This window comes from Enoplosus armatus, chromosome 22, assembly GCF_043641665.1.
Source record: "Enoplosus armatus isolate fEnoArm2 chromosome 22, fEnoArm2.hap1, whole genome shotgun sequence".
NCBI lineage: Eukaryota > Metazoa > Chordata > Actinopteri > Centrarchiformes > Enoplosidae > Enoplosus > Enoplosus armatus.
This window is the reverse complement of record NC_092201.1, coordinates 10,263,788-10,287,237: the sequence shown is the minus strand read 5'-3', so window position 1 is coordinate 10,287,237 and position 23,450 is coordinate 10,263,788. Positions and strand designations below refer to the sequence as shown.

General features: G+C 41.1%; 1 protein-coding gene across 3 annotated transcripts; it reads left to right on the top strand.

Moving 5' to 3' along the window:
* The first annotated feature begins 2,583 nt into the window (after positions 1–2,583).
* Positions 2,584–20,950, top strand: LOC139304919 (neuronal cell adhesion molecule-like). 3 transcript variants are annotated; one of them, XM_070928828.1, is made up of 31 exons: positions 2,584–2,692; positions 3,260–3,277; positions 3,642–3,747; positions 4,303–4,496; positions 4,761–4,883; positions 5,136–5,306; positions 7,004–7,115; positions 8,857–9,041; positions 9,550–9,681; positions 10,729–10,872; positions 11,015–11,126; positions 11,384–11,550; positions 11,695–11,842; positions 11,972–12,096; positions 12,510–12,539; positions 12,861–12,962; positions 13,334–13,531; positions 13,628–13,698; positions 13,869–14,094; positions 14,603–14,718; positions 15,108–15,315; positions 15,806–15,928; positions 16,091–16,267; positions 16,506–16,538; positions 17,230–17,295; positions 17,952–18,074; positions 18,266–18,421; positions 18,900–19,031; positions 19,117–19,195; positions 19,773–19,784; positions 20,716–20,950. In XM_070928828.1, exons 1-31 carry the CDS (start codon positions 2,599–2,601, stop codon positions 20,948–20,950), a joined length of 3,918 nt encoding a protein of 1,305 aa, XP_070784929.1. In that variant the 5' UTR covers positions 2,584–2,598. The 3 variants fall into 3 exon arrangements, with proteins under 3 accessions (XP_070784929.1, XP_070784930.1, XP_070784928.1); XM_070928827.1 differs by having other exon boundaries at positions 2,599–2,692; positions 5,136–5,310; positions 7,008–7,115; XM_070928829.1 differs by lacking the exon at positions 19,773–19,784 and having other exon boundaries at positions 2,590–2,692.
* Positions 20,951–23,450: the final 2,500 nt, after the last annotated feature.

Sequence of the window (23,450 nt, the reverse complement as noted above, 5' to 3'; positions counted from 1 at the left end):
GCAATATCTACTTAAAAGAAGAGCTTGGCCATTAAGCCTTACATATTATAATACGCTGTTATCACACACCAGGGCTGTCACAAGTGTGAATGAATTTTAACTAACGCATAATTATCTTGAATTAATTCGGGCGCAACCCACGTAACCCAATTCTAAACTAGGTTGTGGATGTGTTACTTGAGTGACAAGCTAACGTTACTATGGTTGCATTTTACAAAGTCAGCAAACAGCCTTACTTTTATGTCAGCTGACAGACTCTCAGTATACTCAGATAGGCCTCCAGAATTAATTGATTTTAAAGCAGAAGGCCAGTAAAGTTGTTGATGTAGCATTTCATTTTAAGCATATCCCCTATCACACTCTTCCCTCAGGCTTTTCCCCATCCTCTTAAATACCTTCTTCATTTTTACCTTTTGTTTGTACATTCTGTTCATCAATTTCCATCATCCATCCCCCCTTCTCTTTTTGTCACTCATTGCCTTTAGACAAAAGTCCTACCAGGTGAATGGGCTTCACCGTCTCTCTCTCTGGGAGAAAATAGCCTGAGGTCCAGCACAGCTTCATATGGCCACTACCGCTGTGGGGGAGGCCATTTCTGCTGCAACAGCATGGAGCATTACTGTAATTAATCTGAAAATGGGCTATTACATTTGCATGATATTGCTTTGCCTTTTCCACAATGAGATTTAGCATGCATGGCCTGCATTTGATGCACACAGTGTGTTTCATTGTGTTGCTCGCTTTCTCTCTCTGTTGTCTTCCCTCTCCATTAACTAGTGAGAGTAATATCCAATAGGACGTGTTGGCGTAATTAGCTGTGTCCTGGGGTTGTATTAGCTCACACACTCTGCCTAGCTCAGCTGGATAAAATCTGACACAGTCTTTTCTGTGTGTGTGTGTGTGTGTGTATGTGTGTGTTACCATACTCTCCCTATGTCATCAGACATGCTTCCTCTCCAGCAGAGTAGAGATGTAACAGGCCTGAATCTTAACAGTGAGCTTGATTGTTTCACCTTCAGATGCCTCTGAAGACATTCACCCCCGGTGTTTGCGTGCCTGTGTGTGTGTGCATGTGTGTGTGTGCGTGCCATGCTCGTGTATCCACATGTGTCTGTGTGTCTACAATATATGTGCAAAGATGTATGTGCTAGTCATGAATAATGAAGATGTCAGGATGGACTGAGCCATTTACCTGACAGCACCACGCTGCTCCACCTCGAAATCCATCTCAGCCTGCTACTTTGATCCAAGCAGATCATGCAATGGACGATAAATGTCTATTTCAACAAATTATTTAGTCTGTTCTTTGTCAAAACATGAAAAATGTGCTTGTTGATTGAAGATTTTTTTTCTTGTATAGTGGAGCAGAAAGCTTAAGATTGAATGTTATATCAGATATTCAGTTCATCTCCCTGGATTAGACAAGCTAAACTGTATATTTTGTAGAATACTCATCAAAAACATTGTACGAACAGGGGTATGTTGATGCCATTGGTGCAGTGATATAATACCAATTTGCTAATAAATTAATGCTGCCTAATGCACATGTGACAGAGGCTCAAATACTGCAAAGGAAAAACAAACACACACACACACACACACACACACACACACACACAATGTCCTGCTCCCCATGGTGCAGTTTACAAGAGCCCATAAATGCCAACATGGTTCTGTGTGTTTGTGACGGCTGTATGTATCAATCAGTGTCTCTTTATTATGGACGGCGCAACAGAAGCTAGCGCTTGTGGGTCTGCACTTATGTGTATATATATGACACACTGACGAGCTTCCACTCATGTGGTGTGTTTGTGCATGCATGTGCCAATCCACCGTGCAGCTATATGCGCAGCAGAGCTGTGATCATTCCAGCCGAGCGCACTCACATGCCATATGTTTATAGGCAAACACGTGGTAGGCATCTCAGTGGTGCACATGGGATGTTCTAGAAATCAGTGGCTATCTTGTCTCGAGAACAATGCAGTGCGAACACAGCTAGCATCAAATAACTCCACAAAGACAGCCTAAACGTATGAGTCTGTCCTCTGTCTAGAATATGAGACGCATCCCATTTATCTTGACAGCTCCCACACTCAGAAAACCTATTAATGAAGGGAGCTGCAGTCTACACTAATGCTTATATTAAGTTACTGTCTCTTGATGGAATCTTGAACACCAGAGAAGTGCAGGATGATAAAGTTGTTTAAGTTACGATGACTGGAATCAAGTTTGTTTTGACTTTTCATCCTGCCAACGTCTTGGCAGGATGACAGGCTATCCAACAGACGAGCCACTTGTGATCCATGACTCACACACCCCATGTTAATAAAAAAAAATGCAAACAAAGTAAACTTTCCATCGTGAGCCAGACTAAATATTCTGTGCACCCATACCTTTCAGTTTTATGGATTAATCGTATATACATTACACATTTTGAGTCTGTGTGTACATGTGTGTTTGAGCATATACTTTCATAATGCACATGAAATCTTTTTTTGTACCTCTCTGTAGTGTGGACCCAGACTTCGTCACTCCGTTGACCACCCTGACTGTGTTGCTGAATCTGGACAAGCGGTTTTCATCGTGACACACCCAACCATGGACAGGAACAGGAAGTGGGTGCTGGGCTTTGGAGCTGTGCTATTGATACTCTTGAGTCAGGTGACCTCAGCGTTGGAAGTGCCTCTTGATCGTAAGTATTGTTCTTATCAGTATTACATTTATTTTGATTACCAAAATAGTAATCATAAAACGTTTTTAACAACTCTTCCGCTTGCATCAACACTTCATGCTACATGGAAAACTGTAACGGAAATTCTGTTTAATACTTTCCTATTGTGGGGCATAATGAACATTACAGCCTCTATGGGCCACTTAACTGCAGATTGAGCAGCAGTTAACCTGTTTTCTCGCGTTTCAGCTTTGCATGTTTCAGCATGGGATCAAGTTTGCGGTTTTCAGTTTTGAAATGCAATTGAATTTCTGAAGAACTCTGTCTATCTATATATCACACATCCTGTGTGAAATTATGACTTCTTCAACTACTTTTCTTGCATTGATTGAACCTGCCTGATGAAACTGAAACCATAAAATTATTCATAAAAAAGGGCAATCATAGGCAGGCTCAATAAGATGCTTAAAAGTACTTGAATGTGCAACTATTTCACCTGAACATGTGGTTTACTCCTTGCAAAAACTAACACCTTTCACCTCTCAATATTTCATCATTGTGGTACGGCGTGTCATGGTGGACAAAAAGCTAAAGTACTGGAAGGATGTAAGTTGCCACAAACACTGCTGTGACTTCTAGCGTTGAGTTTGTGCTCTTTAAACTTATTTTAACTTGCTTTTGTGTGGACTCTAGCAATGTTAGATGTGCATGCCGTTATCTCAGCACTGTTACTGCGTGAAGTGACTTGCTTGTTTTGGAGTGGCGCTTTGTTTATGTCAGTTCATGGAATGGTAAGTTGTTATCAGATCAGATAGCTGTTGTTTGCCTGATGGTGCTACACTTGATTGTCAAGTTTGACTGAATGTCAGCTGCATGTTGCTTGCTTATCCTTGATTCTATAAGCCCCAGTGTGCTCTGTTTACATTTCACTGTATGTGTCTGAACTGTGCCTCTATTCATGTTTCTCCAGTGCCCCAACCCCCCACTATAACGCTACAGTCCCCAAAGGATTACATCTTTGATCCGCGGGAGAACATTGTCATCCACTGTGAGGCCAAGGGGAAGCCTCATCCCAGGTGAGACGATGACTCCGCCCATCCCATTGACGCTTGTCAGAACATGTGCAACATCCCAGTTACACACTACACTAGCATATTTCACTGGCTACTTTTCTGGTTAACAGTGTAATTGAGGGACAAAAACTCATGAAATCATGATATGCTAAAGATCCATCCTGAGAGTTTCAGAAATCAACAGCAAACTGATTTCCATTCAGTTTTATGGCCCTCTGTGTGAAATTATAGATCTGTTTTTGAGGGCAACTTTACCTGGAGCAGTGTGGAAATATGAATCGCCATAGCAACTGTTGTCATGGCGACCATTTGAGAAACACACCTGGCAGAGTGAATTAGACACAGTTTGGATCCGCTACCAGCCTCTGAATCAAACAAGTTAGAATCCGCCAAACTCCCTGCTATGAAATCAGTGATTCAAATCAGTCCGCATGAACAGGCCACAATGGATCTTGATGATTTGAACAGGCTACACCGTGTCATTTCCTCCCTTTTGTATTTCCACATGGCTTCTAGCCTAGAAAATACAGTGACAATGATTGCTCTTGTTGATCCTAGCTTTTCATGGACAAGAAATGGGACCCACTTTGATGTAGAGAAAGACTCCAAAGTCCTGCTGAAGCCTGGTTCAGGAACTCTGGTCATTGACATCAGTGGGGAAAAGGCTGAGGCTTACGAGGGAACGTACCAGTGCACAGCACACAACGAGCATGGCACCGCTGTATCCAACAATATTGTCATCAGACAATCCAGTAAGTCTTCAGATTATATTCATTTACATTATTTCCATTGGTTTTCATAAATTAGAATAGATTCCAATGGTTTGAACGATTAAGTTATTTGTTTCACTTGCTTGATTCATTTTGGAATTTAACTCTTCAAACAAAAACATTGATTCCTAGTTTCCAGCATCCACAAAATGCTCAATCTCATCTCTATTACGAATCTGAATGAATGTCATCCTTACTATTGGGAAGCCATGGGAAGCCTTTGTTTGATGTTTATGTGACTCGCAGGGTCCCCCTTGTGGTCGAAGGAGAGAAATGAGGCCATCGTGGTGCAGATGGGGGTCTCCCTGGTGCTGCAGTGCAGACCCCCTGCTGGGCTGCCCCCTCCTGTCATCTTCTGGATGGATAACAGTGAGTCATTTGCATACATAACTGCACACAGGGTACAAGGACATAAGAATTTCACTTTCAATAGAACAATGGCAAACAGGATTGCACACTGTAAATATGTGTTCAGCATTCAGTCGCTATAGACTATGGTGACCCCCTTTCTGTACACATCTTTTTTGCTACCTTTGTGACAGTGGATGAAGATGATTATGATGTTAAATCATGAGGTATTTGTGCAGAGAAATGAACTCTCTTTCTCTTCCTGTCCTTCAGACTTCCAGAGGCTACCGCTGGATAAACGAGTGTCCCAGGCTCTGAATGGAGACTTGTACTTTTCAAATGTTCTCCCAGAAGACAGCAGGCCTGACTACATCTGCTATGCTCGCTTCCCTCACACACAAACCATCCAGCAGAAACAGCCTATCTCAGTCACCGTGCTGAACAGTAAGTCAAGATACTGAATACAACTCCATTTGACAATCTTCCAGGACTTATGTTATGCTAAGAATGTCTTTTCATTTACAGCTGAAGAGGTCGTTTTCACACAAAAACATTAAAAACAACTTTTTTTCATTTGACGTTCTACCACAAATTTGGAGTATAGATAGATACTAATAAATAGTTGATACCAATTGTAGCAAACAATTGATGTTGTTTTAAAAATAAACCTCGTCACTTGCAGATTTGAGTTTTGGATTTCTGATTGTGTAACACAGTTTCCGTCTTATTGTTATCTTGTAATTATTACTGGAAAACCTTTGGAAAGATTTTACCTTTACAGTCACTTCTATTTCACATTTCTAGATGTTTTTTCCACATTTTGTGACCAATGGGATCTTGTGTTACTTAAATTGATGTGTTACTCATGCAAAACTGTCTTAGATGATGCTGTTCTTCCTGTATTCTATTCCTTTCCTGAGCTTTTATAAAGGGCTTCTAGCAATATTTGCTAGTTGTTCAGTGTTATACCCATAATGTGTTAAGACATTTTCAAAAGCTAGTGCATTGCTTAATACACTGTTTTCTTTCCTAGTTTTGCATGCTTATGATTTTCTGTTACATTACAGTGGAAACAATGAATGAGACTGTGGCTGCTTTATACAATGTCACTGATTTCTATAGTGGTGAGTGCTGCTGGCTTATTCCCATTCAGCTCCCTCAGTGTAAACCCAGCCCTGTTTTTACTCCCTGGCCTAACCATACCCAACACACACACACTCATCTTTAACTTGGCCTCAATCCCCTCCTCTGTGACTGTATTAACAAACTCTTCTTCAGGTTTGTTTTTTGTGGAGTATTTCCTTATGCAAATAAAGGGTCTAAAGTTAAGAGTCAGACAAACCTGGGATTTTAGTCAATATGAATAAGAATGACTTGAAGATCATGCATGATACAATACATGGCAATATCATCTATGATCACCTCAGTATGCAGGTAACATATTAAACTCTAAGATGGTCTGAGCAACCTTCAAAGCATGCACAACATTAAATCATAGCTAACCGCATTTTCCCTGGAATCATAAATACACATACGAATTCAGACTGATCTCATAATCTGCTCAATCAAGCGCACCCTCAATGATTATCCAAGATGGCCACATATGAAGCATGATACAACACATTATTGTAACATGGCACTGCTCTTTTTTCACCTTCTGAAGGGGAAGATGATCATTCGTTATCTATTTTCAGGGCTTTTTGCAAAGGAATTTTAAAGAAATCTAGATCCTTCCATTAAGACCTTCTGAAGGATGAGTGCTGGGGGGTTGCTTTCCGCCAAGAACCCCCATATTGCCATAGCAACAAACCGACAGCTACTCCTCTCAAGGAGATTCCTCTTGCTGTCTGATGTCGAGATACTGCTCATATGTGATGAGGCCTTAAGAAAAAAACATCTATTACATTGTGTTGGGTCATCACTCACTCATTTACTGTCCCTTCTATCCACTTTGACAAATCACTTCATGACTCTTCGGTTGTCCATGTATGTTTCTACCTCCTATATCCTTCATAAGAATATGAATATGAATGGCCCTCTGAGCTCATGGTTTCACCCAACTCCTCTGGGGGTCATACTGTTGCAAGAGGAGCCTTCAAGTCTAATGTTGCGGTCTGGTTCTGATTTGGTGGTGTGTCCAGACAGCCCAGAGGGGGAGCGTCGCCCTGGTTTCATGATGCCTCTGGGCATCACCAGCACCAACATGGTTCTGAGAGGAGAGACTCTGGAGCTGGAATGCATTGCTGACGGCTTGTAAGTAGGCACCTGTATCTATAATCTACAGTGCTTAACAAATTTATTAGACCACCACCCAGTGTAAGGTGTTTGCCACCGCTGCCCTAAATTAACAGTATTGCTGATTACCAAAATATTTTTGTTATGTTTCTGTAATGGTTAATCCACCAGTATGTGCAAGCTCTTTAATCAAAATGATATCTTTAATGTTAAAATATAATTATTGTTGTTATCCATGAATTTTCAATTTTACTGTTTTACAAAAAAGCAGAAAAGAATAGTAAAGCACATTATTATTTTTTGATTGAGATGCCAAATTGCAGTTATTTACTAGTATTCCTGAACAGAGAAATGTGTTTTAGTAGTTGTATGTTATTCTTTTCTCAGAGAATTCCAGTGTGCTGACTTGGGTATAAAAACGTGAATTCAGTTTGATATTCCTCACTCCTGTTCAAAATGGTGAAGCGTAGAGAACTCACTGAGAAAGAAAGAGTCCGAATTAAAGCACTTCATGATGCTGGATGGTCTTTGAGACAAATAGGGCAAGACATAAAGTGTTCTCACAGTGTGGTCAAGTATGCCTCGGACTCGATTGCAGAGACTGCTACTTACAAAATGCGTCAAGGAAGAGGCCGAAAACGAAAGTTAACTGAAGCAGATGTCAGGCACCTCAAGATTTTAAGTACTAGAGACAGAAGGAAGACCACTGCTGATCTTCTGGCAGAGATTAATGCTTCTAGATCAGAATCTGAGAAAGTCTCCAGAATGACCATAAGCAGACGACTGAAGGAAGAAGGCTTGAAGGGAAGAATAGCTGCTAAGAAGCCATTATTGAGGCCTGCAAACATTCAAAAACGCCTAAAATTTGCCAGGGAGCACAAACGCTGGACTGTAGATGACTGGAAGAAGGTACTCTGGACGGACGAGTCCAAGTTTGAACTCTTCGGTCAGCATCGTCTGGAGAACGTTTTGATGCTAGATGCATTGCACCCACAGTGAAACACGGTGGAGATTCCATTATGGTATGGGGTTCCATTTGTGGAAACGGCATGGGCAAATTAGTTAAAATCGACAGTATCATGAACAAGAAGGTCTACCACAACATCTTGGTGCACCATGGAATCCCTTCTGGATTGAACCTGATTGGTCGTGGGTTCATATACCAAGAAGACCAAGACCCCAAGCATACTGCAAAGCTGTGCAGAGACTACTTGACCAAGAAAAAGGAATCTGGAGTACTGGAACTGATGGACTGGCCAAGTCAAAGTCCAGACTTGAATCCTATTGAACAGATCTGGGATTTATTGAATTCAAAAATATATCGCACAAAGGTTTGATCCAAAGCAAGTCTCTGGGAACAGCTAGAAACTATTTGGAACTCAATAACAAAAGAGACTGTCGAAAAGTACATAAAAACAATGCCAGCAAGAATGCAAGCTGTTATCAGGACCAAAGGAGGTCATACAAAATATTAAGATTTTTGGTTAATATATGTGAATAAGGACTATTTAGTTGTTCCAGTTTGTTATTTGCCTAATAAATAACAATACAGTTTTTAGTTTGAAACAAGTTTTTGACAGATTTCTAAAATATTTGTGTTTTCTCGTTTTTATGACAGGTGGTCTAATAAATTTGTTAAGCACTGTACATGGAAGAAAAACTTTTGTATTATGTACCTTGTGCTTTATAAGAAACACAAAAAACAAAATGCAGAAATAGCTCCAAAACAAACATCCTCTTTTAATTGCTTCTGTGACAGGCCCACTCCAGAGATCTCCTGGCAGAAGGATGGAGGAGAGCTACCGAGCAGCAGGATGTCCTTTCATAACTTCAAGAAAACACTCAAGATTTCTGATGTGAATGAAGCGGATGCTGGGGACTACCGCTGTACAGCAACAAACAACCTGGGCACTGCACACCACATCATCAAGGTCACTGTCAAAGGTAGGTAGTTTACCCAGTTATTTTCTTGTTTCACTGTGGAGTAAGTTCCTTTTATCATTACATCAGAATTGGGTATTAATGTTTCTTCTGCAGTTCTTGGAATTTAAAGTAAATTAAGTTTGACAACCAGGGCTGGGGTGAAGACATTCATTCTTGGTTTGGTTGACTGGTGTGTTGGGATTCAACAAAGCTGCCCAAAAAATAAACTGCTAGAGCTGCAGACCAAAATGTTGATTCACAGTGGGATTGGTAATACCAACAACACTTTGCAATCACAGGGAGATTCAATTCATTCATCAATTCATTAGATTCAATATTAATATGAATATATTTTTGAGTCAGCTTTAACTTACAGGTTCAAATCTTACATATACCTAGATGCAAATGTTTCTGCATCCTATATCCTAAAGTATGTTCATCATGTTGCAAAAGGCTCAGCCTTTTTTTTTTTTTGCCATTCTGTCAAAATTATCGCTCTGTCTTCTTTATTCCTCTATGTTATCCACAGCGGCTCCTTTCTGGGTCAGCGCTCCCAGGAATCTGATCCTCGCTCCGAATGAGACTGGTATCCTGACTTGTCGAGTCAACGGAGAACCCAAACCGAAGATTAGCTGGTTTGTCAATGGAGTCTCCCTAGAGAGTGAGTAAAATGAGACCATGCTTTCAAAAATAAAATATACTACATTTACGCACACATATCCAAAGCATCTGACCGCAACAGAGACCCTAAATCAACATGCAGAGCTGTAGTGGGAATTCAGTCCAGCTGTGCTTTTTCCCCACTGCATGGTATTCTATATAGTTCCGCATAATGCACATGAGTTGTTGTGTGCTGGTTTGAACAACTTGTGCCAGAAAATTTATATTATACGCAGTAGGGTCCATTACAAATGATAATATCAGCTTAACAATTTGAGTGAAAAGTTGAATCTTTGAAAAATGTACAGGAATTTCATAAAATCTTAGTATTTGGAATGTCCTCCTTTTGCTTTAATGACAGCATGCACTTGAGCTGGCATGGACTCCACAAATTTTCGCAAAACCTGATGACCCATGTTATCCCAGCATAATTGACAATGATCGAAAGGTCTTCTTATGATGTCACAGAATGCTTGGCTTTCTGAGTCTTCAAGTGCCCCATAAATAGTTCAGTGGGGTTGAGGTCAGATGACTGAGAAGTCCATGACAGTCACGACTCCTTGGTCTTCTTTGGTCTTCAAGTAGTTCTTGCAAATCTTTGGGGTGTGTTTGGGGCTCATTATCCTGCTGCAGTATGAATCCTTCTCCACAAAGAACCAAACCTTGTTTCCCCTTCTGAGATTTAGAAACTGCTACTCTTCCTTTGAGATCACTTCAAGACAGCCTTCTTTTGACAGTACTTTGCTGATTGCGTTCTTTATTTAGCAAATTCTGTATCTGTGATGAAGTTGCTTTTCTATCTCTCAGGGAACAAATTTGCTTAAATTTGATTGCTGACCTAAAAATAGTGCAGAATCAGCATATTTCATCTTCATTTTTATGTCATAACCTCGTGTTTTTAAATGTTTCTGAATCCTGAAACTTTGTTGTTATTTCCAGGTTTACATGAAAATTGATTTTCAATGTGGTCTCAGACTTTTGGACCCCACTGTATATAACATTTTTTCTATGATTATGACAATATATCCTGTCTCTCATCTTGAAATAGATGCACCCGAGGACCACAGTCGGAAGGTGGATGACGACACTGTGATTCTTAGCAATGTGCAATCAGGGTCCAGTGCTGTCTACCAGTGTAATGCATCCAATGAATTTGGTTACCTGATGGCAAACGCTTTTGTCAATGTTCTTGGTGAGTTAAACTGTTAAACTAAATCTGTTAGCTGGAAATGTATACTAAAGTTGATTGTAAATTTTGGATATACAGGCCAGTGGGTTTGAGGGGGGAGATACAGTGAGTGCTGATCTACATTATGTTGTGCTTCTTCCCATAGCGGAAGCACCAAGGGTGCTCACTCCACCCAACCGAGTGTACCAGGTCATCACCAACAACCCTGCTTTACTTGACTGTGCCTCCTTTGGCTCACCAATACCAATCATCACATGGTAAGATCAGGTTTTCTGTGACTTTTCTTTTTAGTTGGGAAAATGGAAAGTTTCAAAACCACGTTGAACTTTTTACAACATTCAAAACAAAGTTTATTTTGAAATTGAATAGTGAAATTTCAATGCTGATATATAAACATTTTTGCATGGGTCACACCTGTGATAATCAAAGTTTTATTAGCTTTGCCATTCCCCCACCAATTTTGCTGCACAGCACCATTAAATACTAAACCCATGTTGTTGCTGTTTCCATGCAGGTTCAAAGACAGTCAGACCAGCGTTAAGAATGGTGACCCTTATGTGATCCATGAGAATGGTACATTGGAGATCCATGTGGCCCAGCCACTAAACAGTGGAAAGTACACCTGCATTGCCACTAACAACCTGGGGATCAAGGAGAACCATGTCTACCTGGAAGTTAAAGGTCAGATATGGACCACTCACAACAGCAAGATTGGTGGTTCAACTCTTAGCCTGTTAAAAAGACTATTATAGCTTATAAAGAGATGACATTTTAGGCCTCTATAGCCATTATTAATGTGAATTCTTTATTTTCTCCATATTCCAGAGCCCACCCGTATCCTGAAGCAGCCAGAGTACAAGGTGGTGCAGAGAGGAATGAGTGCTGCGTTCGAGTGTAAAGTCAAACATGACCCATCGCTCATTCCCACCATGACCTGGCTCAAAGACAATGGAGAGTTGCCTGATGATGAGAGGTACAAAGACCTTGAGACTCATAAGAGATTCACTTATTTCATTTTAACACTTGTTATGTACACCTTGAAAAAACAGTGATAACTTGGACAAATGAAAAATGCATCACCTTTCTGTGCTACTGTTATCAGGTTTGAGGTGGACACAGATAGTCTGACCATCAAAGATGTGACAGATGGAGATGAGGGCACCTACACCTGCATCATGAATACCACCCTGGACCAGGACTCAGCCAGTGCCATGCTGACTGTCGTAGGTATGTTCAAAGTTTAACATGTATTCAAGGGTCTTTTGCAGTCAGCAGGATACCAGGTCGGGGATGTATTTTTCAAGAAATTGAAATCGTAGTGAAACGTAGTAAATTATCTCACTCTTGACCAATATTGTTAATGGATTAGACACAACGCAAGCCCAAATGAACAAATTAGTCATTTTCTCTTATGTCTTGCTTATTATTTATATTAATATTTAAAGTTTTCAGTTTTCATTGAAGTGTACCAAAACCATCTTTTTTACCACTGTCAACTGGAAAGTGGAAACAGTGGGTATCAGTTCTAATCTGATTTAGTGTCACAGTATTTTTTCCGGCTTTCCTGCTGTTTCCAATATCTAATATCTACTAACAACTAATCTCTTCTTGTACTTTACTCTTGCTTCTCGCTGTCTCAGAGGCTACTCCTACTCCAGCTATTGTCTACGGTAAACAATGTCCATAGATAAGGGTTTTGTAGCTTTCATCCAACCATCAGTTCTGTTTGTAAAACCCATAGCTTCCATTTCACCTTAATGTTTATTATATGTTGATTGTTCTTATTGCTTTCTTTACGTCATATTGTATCATTTGATATTCATCTATTTTAGTTTCATACAGGGTATGTATTTTACAATTTATTTCATTGTGAAATCCCTAACATTTGAAAAACACAGACTCTGAACAAACACACACCCTCCCCTGTGGTTCAGCCTCACAGGTGTTTTCACTTAACCTGCCTGGTTCTGAGCTCCTTGTTGTGTTTGCAGAGAAACCTGACGCTCCGACTGACCTGGAACTGACTGACCAAACAGAGAGAAGTGTTCAGCTCACCTGGATCCCCGGAGATGAACACAATAGTCCCACACAAAGTATGAAATGTTTTAACATTGCTGCTTAGTTGTTTGGCAGCAGGTTTAATCAGTCTACACTACACTTTTCCCCTGCCAAACTTGAAATTAGACACTACACTAACAAAAACAAATCAGAATCCTCTGTTGTTCAGGAGTTGAGATACAGTTTGGGTTTCTTTCAACTGTGGTTTTATGGGAATAAACAAGACAGTAACTTGGTATTTGGCATTATGAGCAATGAGCCATACATATACACAGAATACCTTAACAAAACCTATATAAATCATCATCAGTAAGAAATGTTTGTATTTTTTGTTGTGTTTCATTGAGACAGTGCCTACTCTTCAACACATTCTTGAACTCTAAATCTTTCTTTTAAACTTCTCCAGAGTTTCTGATCCAATATGAGGATCTGCTCCACCAGCCTGGAGTTTGGATCAACCTGACAGAAGTTGAGGGAACTAGCACCACAGCACAGTTAAACCTTTCTCCACATGTCTACTACTCCTTCAGAGTCCTGGCTGTGAATCACGTTGGCTATAGCCAGCCTAGCCAGCCCTCAAGCCAATACAGGACCAACCCTGCAGGTGATGAACCTGGTCACCCCTCCATAAAAGTACTGCTATATGTAAAATATTCAAAAATATTCACTAATTGAACAATGATTGTTTTGGTTGTCCTAGCTCCTGATGAAAATCCATCAGATGTTCAGGGAGTAGGAACCGAGCCTGGCAACTTAGTCATCTCCTGGACAGTAAGCTATCCTTATCCTATCGTCACTTATCGTGGGCTGAATGTTAGCCTATTTCTAGTATTGACTTCTCATATGTAGTGTAAGTAAAGGTTTGACAAACATTTCACAGCAGTCAAGTTTTCAGTGTGTGTCGTTTTTCAGCAACTGACAAAAAAATATTCTCTTTAAAGCCACTTACAGGATTTCAGTCTAATGGGCCCAGTCTGGAGTACAAAGTGCAGTGGAGACAGAAGGACGTGGATGAGGATTGGTCCTCAAAGACTGTGGCCAACGTTTCTCAGTTTGTCGTGTCTGGAACTCCAACCTATGTGCCCTACGAGATCATGGTTCAGGCTTTGAATTATTATGGCAGCGGCCCAGAGCCTGAAGTAGTGGTTGGATATTCTGGAGAAGACTGTGAGTGAACTGATTTATTGAAAAATCTTCAAAACATTTGTTTACTCATCATTGGTCAAATCTCTTTGAAATACACTCAGTTAAATTCTACACTCAGTATGCTGGTTTGCTGGGATTCAGCAAAGCTGGGAAAACAAAATATTGCACTGGAAGCTGCTAGAACTGCAGTGTTGATTCGCAGTGGGATCAGTAGTACTAGCTAACACTTGCCAATCACAGGGAGTCATTAGACTCAATGTTAATATGAAAATATTTTTGTGAGGGTTCCGTCAACATAAGGTTGCCATTTTGTTTCTCTGTGTGATTTTGACCATTGAATCAAAACCTTTTTAACCTTCTAAACATTTTTCATAAACTTGTGCAGTAGGTTAGGCAGTGGTACATTTATATTGTTTTACTTAATGTTAACAGTCTTTGTCTATGTTTTTTTTGTTTTGGAAGACAAATGTAGTCCTATTACTGTCGCGACTTGAAACTAGATCTTAACTAACTGCTCATTGCTCTGCAGTGCCTTCGTCTGCTCCTGACAGTGTGCAGATCATGGTTCACAACAGCACACTCGCAGAAGTACACTGGGAGCCTGTGTCTTTCCCCTCAGTCAGAGGAAAACTACAGGGATACAAGGTATTGTTTGATAAATGGTTATTTCTACAGAGTCTTTGGTTGTTTCTGGTAGGGGCACTGCCACTGCATTGCCTGTCAAATCAGTGCTTGAGTGACAAAACTCAAGTAAGGAGCATTCAAAAACATATTAAAGCTTTTGCACCCACACACTACTTGTGAACAATAACCCAACATTACTAACTAATGTATTGGACCTTTTACCCTGTATTCAACCCCCACATTTCAGCACACATCCTCAGTCAGTGTTTTTACAGACTAAGCAAAAGCATGGCCTATATATACCCTCCACAAAATGGCTGAGATACAGACACATATTTGCCTCATGCTCTACTATACTATAGTATCCATCAGGCTAATATAACAATTAACTCCTTGTGTGTTTCCTCTAGGTATACTACCATCGCGTGCGCGGCTTGCATGAGACAGAGGGGGAGACAGAGCAGCAGGAGCAGGTTTTGACGTTCAGTGGGAATCGTAGCGAGGGACGTCTGCCAGGCCTCCAGCCTTACAGCCTCTACAACCTCTCCATCAGGGTCCTTAATAACAAAGGAGTAGGGCCTCCTAGCCCCAGCAAGAAATTTGAGACACCTGAGGGAGGTGTGTATGGCTGACATGGTTGTTCTGCAGGCCTAGAGCATCATGCATATACAACATTTATTTTGATTTTGATTGATTTTCTTGTCTTAAAAGTCTGTTGCATGTAATTCTTCTTCTTCTTCAACCTAGCAGTAATCACACAAAACCACCCAGAATTACCATAGCACCCCTCCTAACCCTTGCAACTACCCAGCACATCAATAGAAAACTTCCCAAACAACCTAACAAACCTGTATCTATACCTTAGCAATCACATAGAACGCCATAGCAACCACTTTGCAATGCCCTAGAAACCACCTGAACCCATCATCAACCATCTAGTTACACCCTTGAAACCTCATAGGATACCCTAGCAACGACTTGGACAAGCCCTAACAATCATACAGGTCCATGTTCTGCTCCACAGCCGCGACTATACATAAATGCTGAGTCCCATAAGTGTTGCTGTGCAACATCCCTGTCCTGACTATGATTCTGGTTTTGTTTTCAGTCCCAGGGCCTCCTTCTTTTCTGAATGCCATAAACCCTAGTTTGGACTCTCTCACTCTGGAATGGGGCCCACCAATGAACAACAATGGACGCCTCGCTGGATACACACTGAAATACCAGCCAGGTAGGCTGACACACTGTCCATTGTGTTCTACACAGAATTAACAGGCATTTGTGCAAAGGACACACCATGCTGTGCAGTCCTAACTTCAACCTTTTCTCCTTTAACTCCTTCTTCATTCTGTCTTTTTTCCCCATCATTCACCCGTGCTCTCTGTCTCTGCAGTCAACAACACCAATGAACTGGGACCAGTCAAGGTCATGACCTTCCTAGCCAACGAGACCACCACCACCCTGGGCAACCTGAATTCCAGCATGCTCTACAAGTTTTACTTAAGTGCAAAGACAATCAAGGGCTCTGGCCCCATCATCACAGAGGAGGCCTTCACAGTCATGGACACAAGTGAGTTATTTATACTTAAGCCATTTAGCCTCATCTGTAGCAAATGACAAGCACAATGGGAGGAAGAGGTCAGAGCCTATATCAGTGCCATTTAAGCAGGGGGAGTGCAGGGGTCAGAATCACAGTGCCCTGACAGATATTAGGGATTCCTGTGAGCTTAAAAGTAAAACCATGAGGTCCTTCTGCATTCCACACCTTATACCCCCTCTATCTCTTTCTCTCTCTCTTCTCTCTGAAGCTCGTACTCAGCCTACTGTAGAGACGGGCAAAGGTAACCCAAGTTTGCCACTGGAAGCGCCTGCATGTTACTCATATCATCAGATATTAGAAGCAGAAAAATAGCTTAGCAGCTTCAGTTTAATTGTCTCTGCATGTCACTAAGTTAGCATGTCTGAAAACTCCCTGTGTGAATAAATAAGATTTAAGTGTGACAGACTTCCATAGCATCTGCAAGCAACCATGCTTGTGTCCTCTTCTGAGAGAGTAGGTTGTACTTAATGCAACATAGTTTAAGACAGTGGATTTTTTTTAAACATAGCTGTGCTTGCGGTCTTTAGCTCTTGTTTTTGCCTTCTTCAAATGAACATGTTTTCATTAGAAGCCTCACGCATGATGCTTGTGAATGCGTTTGTTTCAGTCCAGTACTAACACATTTTACATACCTGCTGATGCTATAAACAGATGGATTGCGGATATAAATAAGTAGAATTTGATTTAAGTGATATGCATGCTGCAGTGCTGGGATTCAGAGTTGGTCAGTTTCATAAATTGTTTGGATGCAATGCTGAACCAGGTGCTTCACTTCACTCTGAATCTCAGGATTGAGAGGTGTTGCACCATGTTTTAACTCAGCATGTCAGTAGCGACTTTCTCTGTAAAACAGCGGCTCTGCAGTTTTTTACTGTATGTTGTCTACTGTGGTGCGTATGTGTGTTGTCTCACTCTTTTCCGTGTTGTTTCAGGCCCCACAGAGCCCCCTCACCCAACCTCCCCCATCACTCAGTCTCCGCATCCCCCGTTTAACAAGGGTACAAGCACTCCCCATGTCCCCCTCTACCTATCCAAATATCTACACATATTCTCTGCCCTGCAAAAAAAATGGTCCATCTCAGCAAAAAGTCTTTAAAATATTAGTTTTATGAATGGGAAAATAACATTTGGTCAATACGGTGACAATATAATGTGCCCCTATGCTACACCTCTGCTTTATTTCTGCTGTATTTTAACACATTTTAATATTAAATTCATCACTGAGATGGCCATTTTTTGACCTGTTTCATTGTTGTGGCAGGATCTGACTCTACTCTGAAAGTTCATATAACAAAAACTGTGTTGCCATGTATTGTATAGAGGGACATTGTTTCTTAAAATGACATGCTAGCTGGGACAAACTGCCAAATGCTTTTATCTAATCCTCAAACTGGTAGAAAAGTTAGTTTACAGCCCTGATTTCTTTTGGGTTTTAAACTATAACTATAGTAGATTTGTAGAAACTAGCTTTATCCTAAACACTGGTATATTGTATGATGTTTATTTCTTTAAAATGTTATATCGACTCACTCCCTTTATTTGAAAGGTTGTATTTCATTTTGAGGTATTTGAATGAGTTGGGGAATTTAGGTGACTTTGTAGAATTGGTACATTTTGGAATTAAAGCCCTTATTTTATTTTTCTCTCTGCTCAGTGCCACCTGTAGGCCCTGCATTTGGCAAAGTTAACACGTCTCTATCGGAGGATGGTGCAGTGATCAGTTGGGAATACTTTGGACACCATAAGAATGTATATGTGGAATATATTGTAGAAAACAGTAAGGCTTCACTTTGTATTTGCATCTCAAAACATGAGTGCATGCACTGCTCGGCTGTTAATAGTTGAATTTATCTGATTGGTAATCATTTAACCATCAGAACTAGTGTTTAAATACCATCATTCAAATCATTGTTTCTCCCCAAAGGCTCCTTGAATCTAATTCCTCTCCATCCACTACACCAATTCTAGGTAAAGAGGACTGGAAAAAGGAGTTGGTAAACGGTTCACACTGGCATATGATAAAAGGTTTAAAGCCGGGGACGTCCTATAGGGTGCGCGTGGTAGCTAGAGACCCGGCTGACCAGACGGTCCACAGCACAGACGAAGTGCCAGTGTTGGTGCCAGGTGAGGCGGCATGCCTCAGGATAGATGGTCTTTCTATTTATTTATTTTTTTGCCTGTCTCGTTTTCCCCATCCCCTTTCTGTTATGTCTCATTATCAGACTCACAATGCTACTTTCAGACATGACTGTACGGTAGCTAGTTTGCTAGTTAGTGTGCAAGCATGTTACCATCAAGTTGGTCTGACGCATGTCACTTAATCATTACTAAGAGGTGCATTATTTTACTGTTGTGGCTTTTGTTTGTCTTTCTTTTTGTTGTGTGTACGACGTCTAAATGATCATTGCATATTAACCCATTTTTTCATTTCATTTCTGTGTTTACAGCCTCTGTTCATCTCAGTGTTGCTCAGCATGAAGATTCCACCATTTTAGCAGCCTGGATTGAGATTTGGACAGTTACACTTACTCTTTCCCTTCCTCTTTCTCTGTGTGTCTGTATGTGTGTGTGTGTGTGTGTGTGTATGTGTGTGTGTGTCCAGCTGTACCCAGTCGGCAGGTCGACATTGCCACCCAGGGATGGTTTATTGGATTGATGTGTGCCATCGCTCTCCTCATCTTGGTCCTTCTCATAGTGTGCTTCATCAAGAGGAACAAGGGTGGTAAATATCCAGGTAATGCACACATTAACATTATGTGCTGTAATTTCAAGTTTATTGACTAGCATGGATGGATTGAAATATGAAAATCTTTATACAGTGAAAGAGAAAGAAGATGCTCACCAAGACCCAGAGATCCAGCCCATGAAGGAGGACGATGGGACGTTTGGAGAGTACAGGTGAGAGATGTTAGGACCACAGCGTACTGTAGTGTATGAGGTTTCTTTTCTTTTTTCATTAGTTTTGTCCTGACTCGACTGTTTGTATGTAGAACATTTTACCAGGCTGCAGAGACACTCTCCCCACCAGACTCCATTACCAAACACTCCATAGAGGCAAGGCAAAATAAGCACTACTCCTATATGTTGATTCTTCTAATGACCAACTCACCTGCACACAAATATGTCCATTTTAACAAGTCATGTCTGGCTAAGCAATTGTATGCTAACTGTTTCAAAACAAGCATAAAACAAATCCCAATATAGTTTTTCATCACATTTTCACATGTTTCTAGGAATATTGAGGTTTTAGAGGCCTAAAAGTTGAAATAAAATAGTTATGAATGCTATGAATGAATGAAATATGTATCTTTAACTTAATGTGGATGTCATTGTGCTTTAAGTGTCTCCATACGCATGCTCTGTCTTGTCCGTGTCTAAAAAGAAGTGCCTAAAAGAATAGACGCTCATTGTGGCTCATGAATTGCTTTTCATGTGTCCTTCCATTCTTTATCTTTGTTTTTTTTGGCGGGTTTAGGTCTATGGAGAGGTAAGACGAGATGTGGTAAAAAAAACAAAACAGCATGCAGTTCACACAACCTATAAAACATCTCAAGCTAATGTTTCTGACTTAAGTGAAACTAAAAGCAAGGAGAAAGCACATCAACTGATACTCGCTGACATAGTCAACGCCATAACAGTAGTTATGACATTAACATTCAAATATAACACGGAAAATGCTTCTACTTCTCTAGCATCCTTCATTTAATTTTCTTTAAAATGCAAATGCAATGAGCTTGAAACGGAGTTGAAATGTATTAGGTTCAGACTGTAAAGCTTGCATAATAGTGACTGGATGTTTGTTGACCAAATGAACATACTGACAGAAGGTAAATGGTAACAAGCTTTATCTTTGAGAAAAAGTGCATTTTTGATCATTGCATGTAAACTGAAAGCATATTGGTTGATTTCATATCAGAAATTAGAAAAGGTATTGCAAGAGACTGCACAGCACGCATTTGCAAAATCCTCTTTAGCAGTGGTCACTAACCCTAAATCTGAACAGCACCCAGGCTTAAAACAGCACTAACACTATAGATAATACTATAAAATACTATAGATATAGCTGAGCTGCTCCACTCTACAAGTACCATGAAGCATAATGTTTCAGGCATTCCACATATGCTTATGTGTCAACTTAATGTTGCTGCCTGTGGCACTGGTGCCCTGCCAGCACATTTAAAGTACACATTGAGCCCAAACCAAACTGTGTACAAAACAACAGCAATATATTCTCTCATTACGTGTAGTATTTGTACAGTGGAAAAGCCAGATTACTGATGTTAAAATGCTAATGCTTGGATGATAGCCTGCCCTCTGTGTGCACACTAGGGTTTCTGACCACTGCAGGAAAAAGTTAAAACTGCATGAATCATTTCCTCAATAACCTTCCCTCCAACCTTTTTTCCTGCCCTTTATAGTGACACAGAGGACCACAAGCCGCTGAAGGGCAGCCGGACGCCGTCCAATGGGACGGTGCGCCGTGACGAGAGCGACGACAGCCTGGTGGACTACGGGGAGGGCGGGGACGGACAGTTCAACGAGGACGGCTCCTTTATCGGCCAGTACAGCGGCAAGAAAGAGAAAGACACACACGAAGGCAACGAGAGTTCGGAGGCCCCGTCGCCTGTCAATGCCATGAACTCTTTTGTCTAACTAACGAATGCAAACGCTGCAACGGTTGCTGCGGCCACTCCTTGTCACCCTGGCAAATGTGACCATGGGGACCGTCTCTGTGGTGACAGTTGCTAAGGTGACAGTCGTTGTGCACGCCTACTTCTACCATGGTGGCTGTCACTTCGGTGGCCATCGCCATGGCTACCTGTCACCAAGACTGCTGACCCGCCCTCATCTCCACACCCGCCAGCCCCTGTCTGACCTCCTCTGATCAACACACACTCAACATGGCAAAGACCGACACCACATACCCCCCATGAGCATCAAAAGAAGGTGTGGAACGAGGAATGTGAGGACTCTGAGAAGAGGGAAGGAGAAAGGAAGCAATATAGAAAAGCAGAAGGAATGTACCCAAAAGAGTTTTGACCACTCAGACTGAGCAGTGTGGCCAAGCCTGTGTGTGTGTTTGTGTGTGTGTGTTAGTGCCATTTGATCTCCTTTGCAAACATACTAAAACACGATGTATCCAAATATATATTTTATCAAAGTACCGTACATGACCCACAGGCAGGCAAATATGCATTGAATCTCACTCATAAACATCTGCATGGAGTAAATCAAATCATCATTTTACCATCCTCATGTCAGTTGTTGCAGAGGTGAGCTGCGTGTTGAGACTGTAAATGGTGCACGCCTACTAGCAGTTGGGTATGCCTCCTTATCGTTTTCTTATTCTCAGTCAGAAAGTGTTCAATGGCGTGTGATATATAGAGAAAAAATGGCAGCAGTGTCTTTGTGGACGCCGCTGTGAAATGTGTGTCTCAAAGTAGAAGCTAGCATCTGTCTTTTTAAGACAGCTGAACTGTACATATGTAATAGAATAAGAAGAAAGTTATATTTCAAGGTCAGGGATGTCCATTTGTAGTGATTGGAAGCCTGGCTAGAAACACTCCTTATCACACCAGCCAGCCAGCCTGAACTATCACACTTATTCCAATCGGCCTGTTTTTAGCCTTGTGTTGTTCTTTGCTTGCTTCTTTTTGCTTTTCTTTCCCAATGTGTTCCTTCACACCGAGCACTAAATGAACACGTGGAGATGTGTGATTGATCTAGTGTCATTGTCAAGTGCTTCCACCCCAAATCGTGGCCACTGTGCACGCCTTTGCTTTTAGGCGATCCTGGTATTGTCAGAACGAACCGCTACCCCTACCATTGTCTCCAATAGCATTTTCCGCTTACCTATCTGCTGTGTATGCTGGCAGAAAAGAGAGAAGAAGATGTTACATATAGAGGTTTACTGAGAGTACACACTGTAGTTTCTAGATATTCCTGAAAAGTGGAGTTCCTGGAAACCTCTCAGCATGGTTTCTAGTGCCTTTGTAGAGAACAGTGACTTAGATCCATAGAATTACATCCCTCTTCATACACAGGACAGACCTGGGCTCAGTGCAGTTCACATAGTCCATAAATACAGTACATACAGAATACAGAATACTATCCCACCTTACTCTTCGTGACAACTTTAAAGGCTATGCGTGTATTCAAAACTATTTCGCTGATGTTGGAGAACTTGTTTATGAGGGCACATTAGAACTAAGACCCTTTATTGTGAGCTATATGGTCATTTAGTATTGTGAAACATCCATGTGGGCTTATTAACTTCAAATAGGCTCCTCGAGTCTTGAAGTAATTTTCAATAAGGCTGAAAACTACTATAAAACGGAGGATTTATAGGATTAAAGGATTTCAAAAATGACCGTTTTCACAGTAGTACGCTAGCATTAGTTGTGAGGAATCATTTTCCGCTATAGATTGTTATGGCCTTGCTGACAATCATATACCCAGTTATCATCAGCCCATATGGTACACAAACAGACCACCAAGCTACCATCCAGCTAAGAGTTAAAGACTGAGGAAATGTGTGGGATATTAAAATGTGTAGGAAACCTGAGGTCAGAGCATTGGACGTCTCGTGAGATGTCTCCATGTGTTCATTTCAAACACTCTCCTCCTGACACTTTCATCTTGAGGAGGAGCCGCTGCTCAGCAGCACTTAACTACTGCCAACCTGCTCACCAGGTAACTGCCAACAGGAACCAGACTCACCATCTGGCACAGACTATTATCAGAACGGGACTTCCTGTTTCTGGTAGCACTTAGAAATGAAGGGGTCGGACAAATTTGCGTCATGATACTGAATGTGGAAACAAGTGTATCTGTTTATGTGAATGAAAATATTGCTTGTTTCACTGCAAATGGTAAACACACTGGTGACATTGGTTTATGCATTTAACCTTATATCTGTATGTTGTCACGTTCTGAGTGCAGCACTCAGAGAGTTTTATATTACCGTAAATGAATGAAGCTTGTGTGTGAATGTTTGGGTGCATGAGTGTGTGTGCATTTGTGTGTGTGTGTGTGTGTGTGCAGCACATGCATGCTACTGTGTTACAGGGTGCGTGATGTATACTATCGCTTTCAATTTCCATGGATAACAGTCTATAATTCTGATGTGTGTCCAGCAGTCTACTCCTACTCT

Bases quoted from the DNA above. Each gene is read 5' to 3' on its own strand.
- LOC139304919 (XM_070928828.1), top strand. From the start codon at position 2,599: ATGGACAGGAACAGGAAGTGGGTGCTGGGCTTTGGAGCTGTGCTATTG. The intron at 3,748-4,302 runs GTGAGACGATGA...TGTTGATCCTAG, and splicing joins AAGGGGAAGCCTCATCCCAG to CTTTTCATGGACAAGAAATG. The intron at 4,497-4,760 runs GTAAGTCTTCAG...TGTGACTCGCAG, and splicing joins TATTGTCATCAGACAATCCA to GGTCCCCCTTGTGGTCGAAG.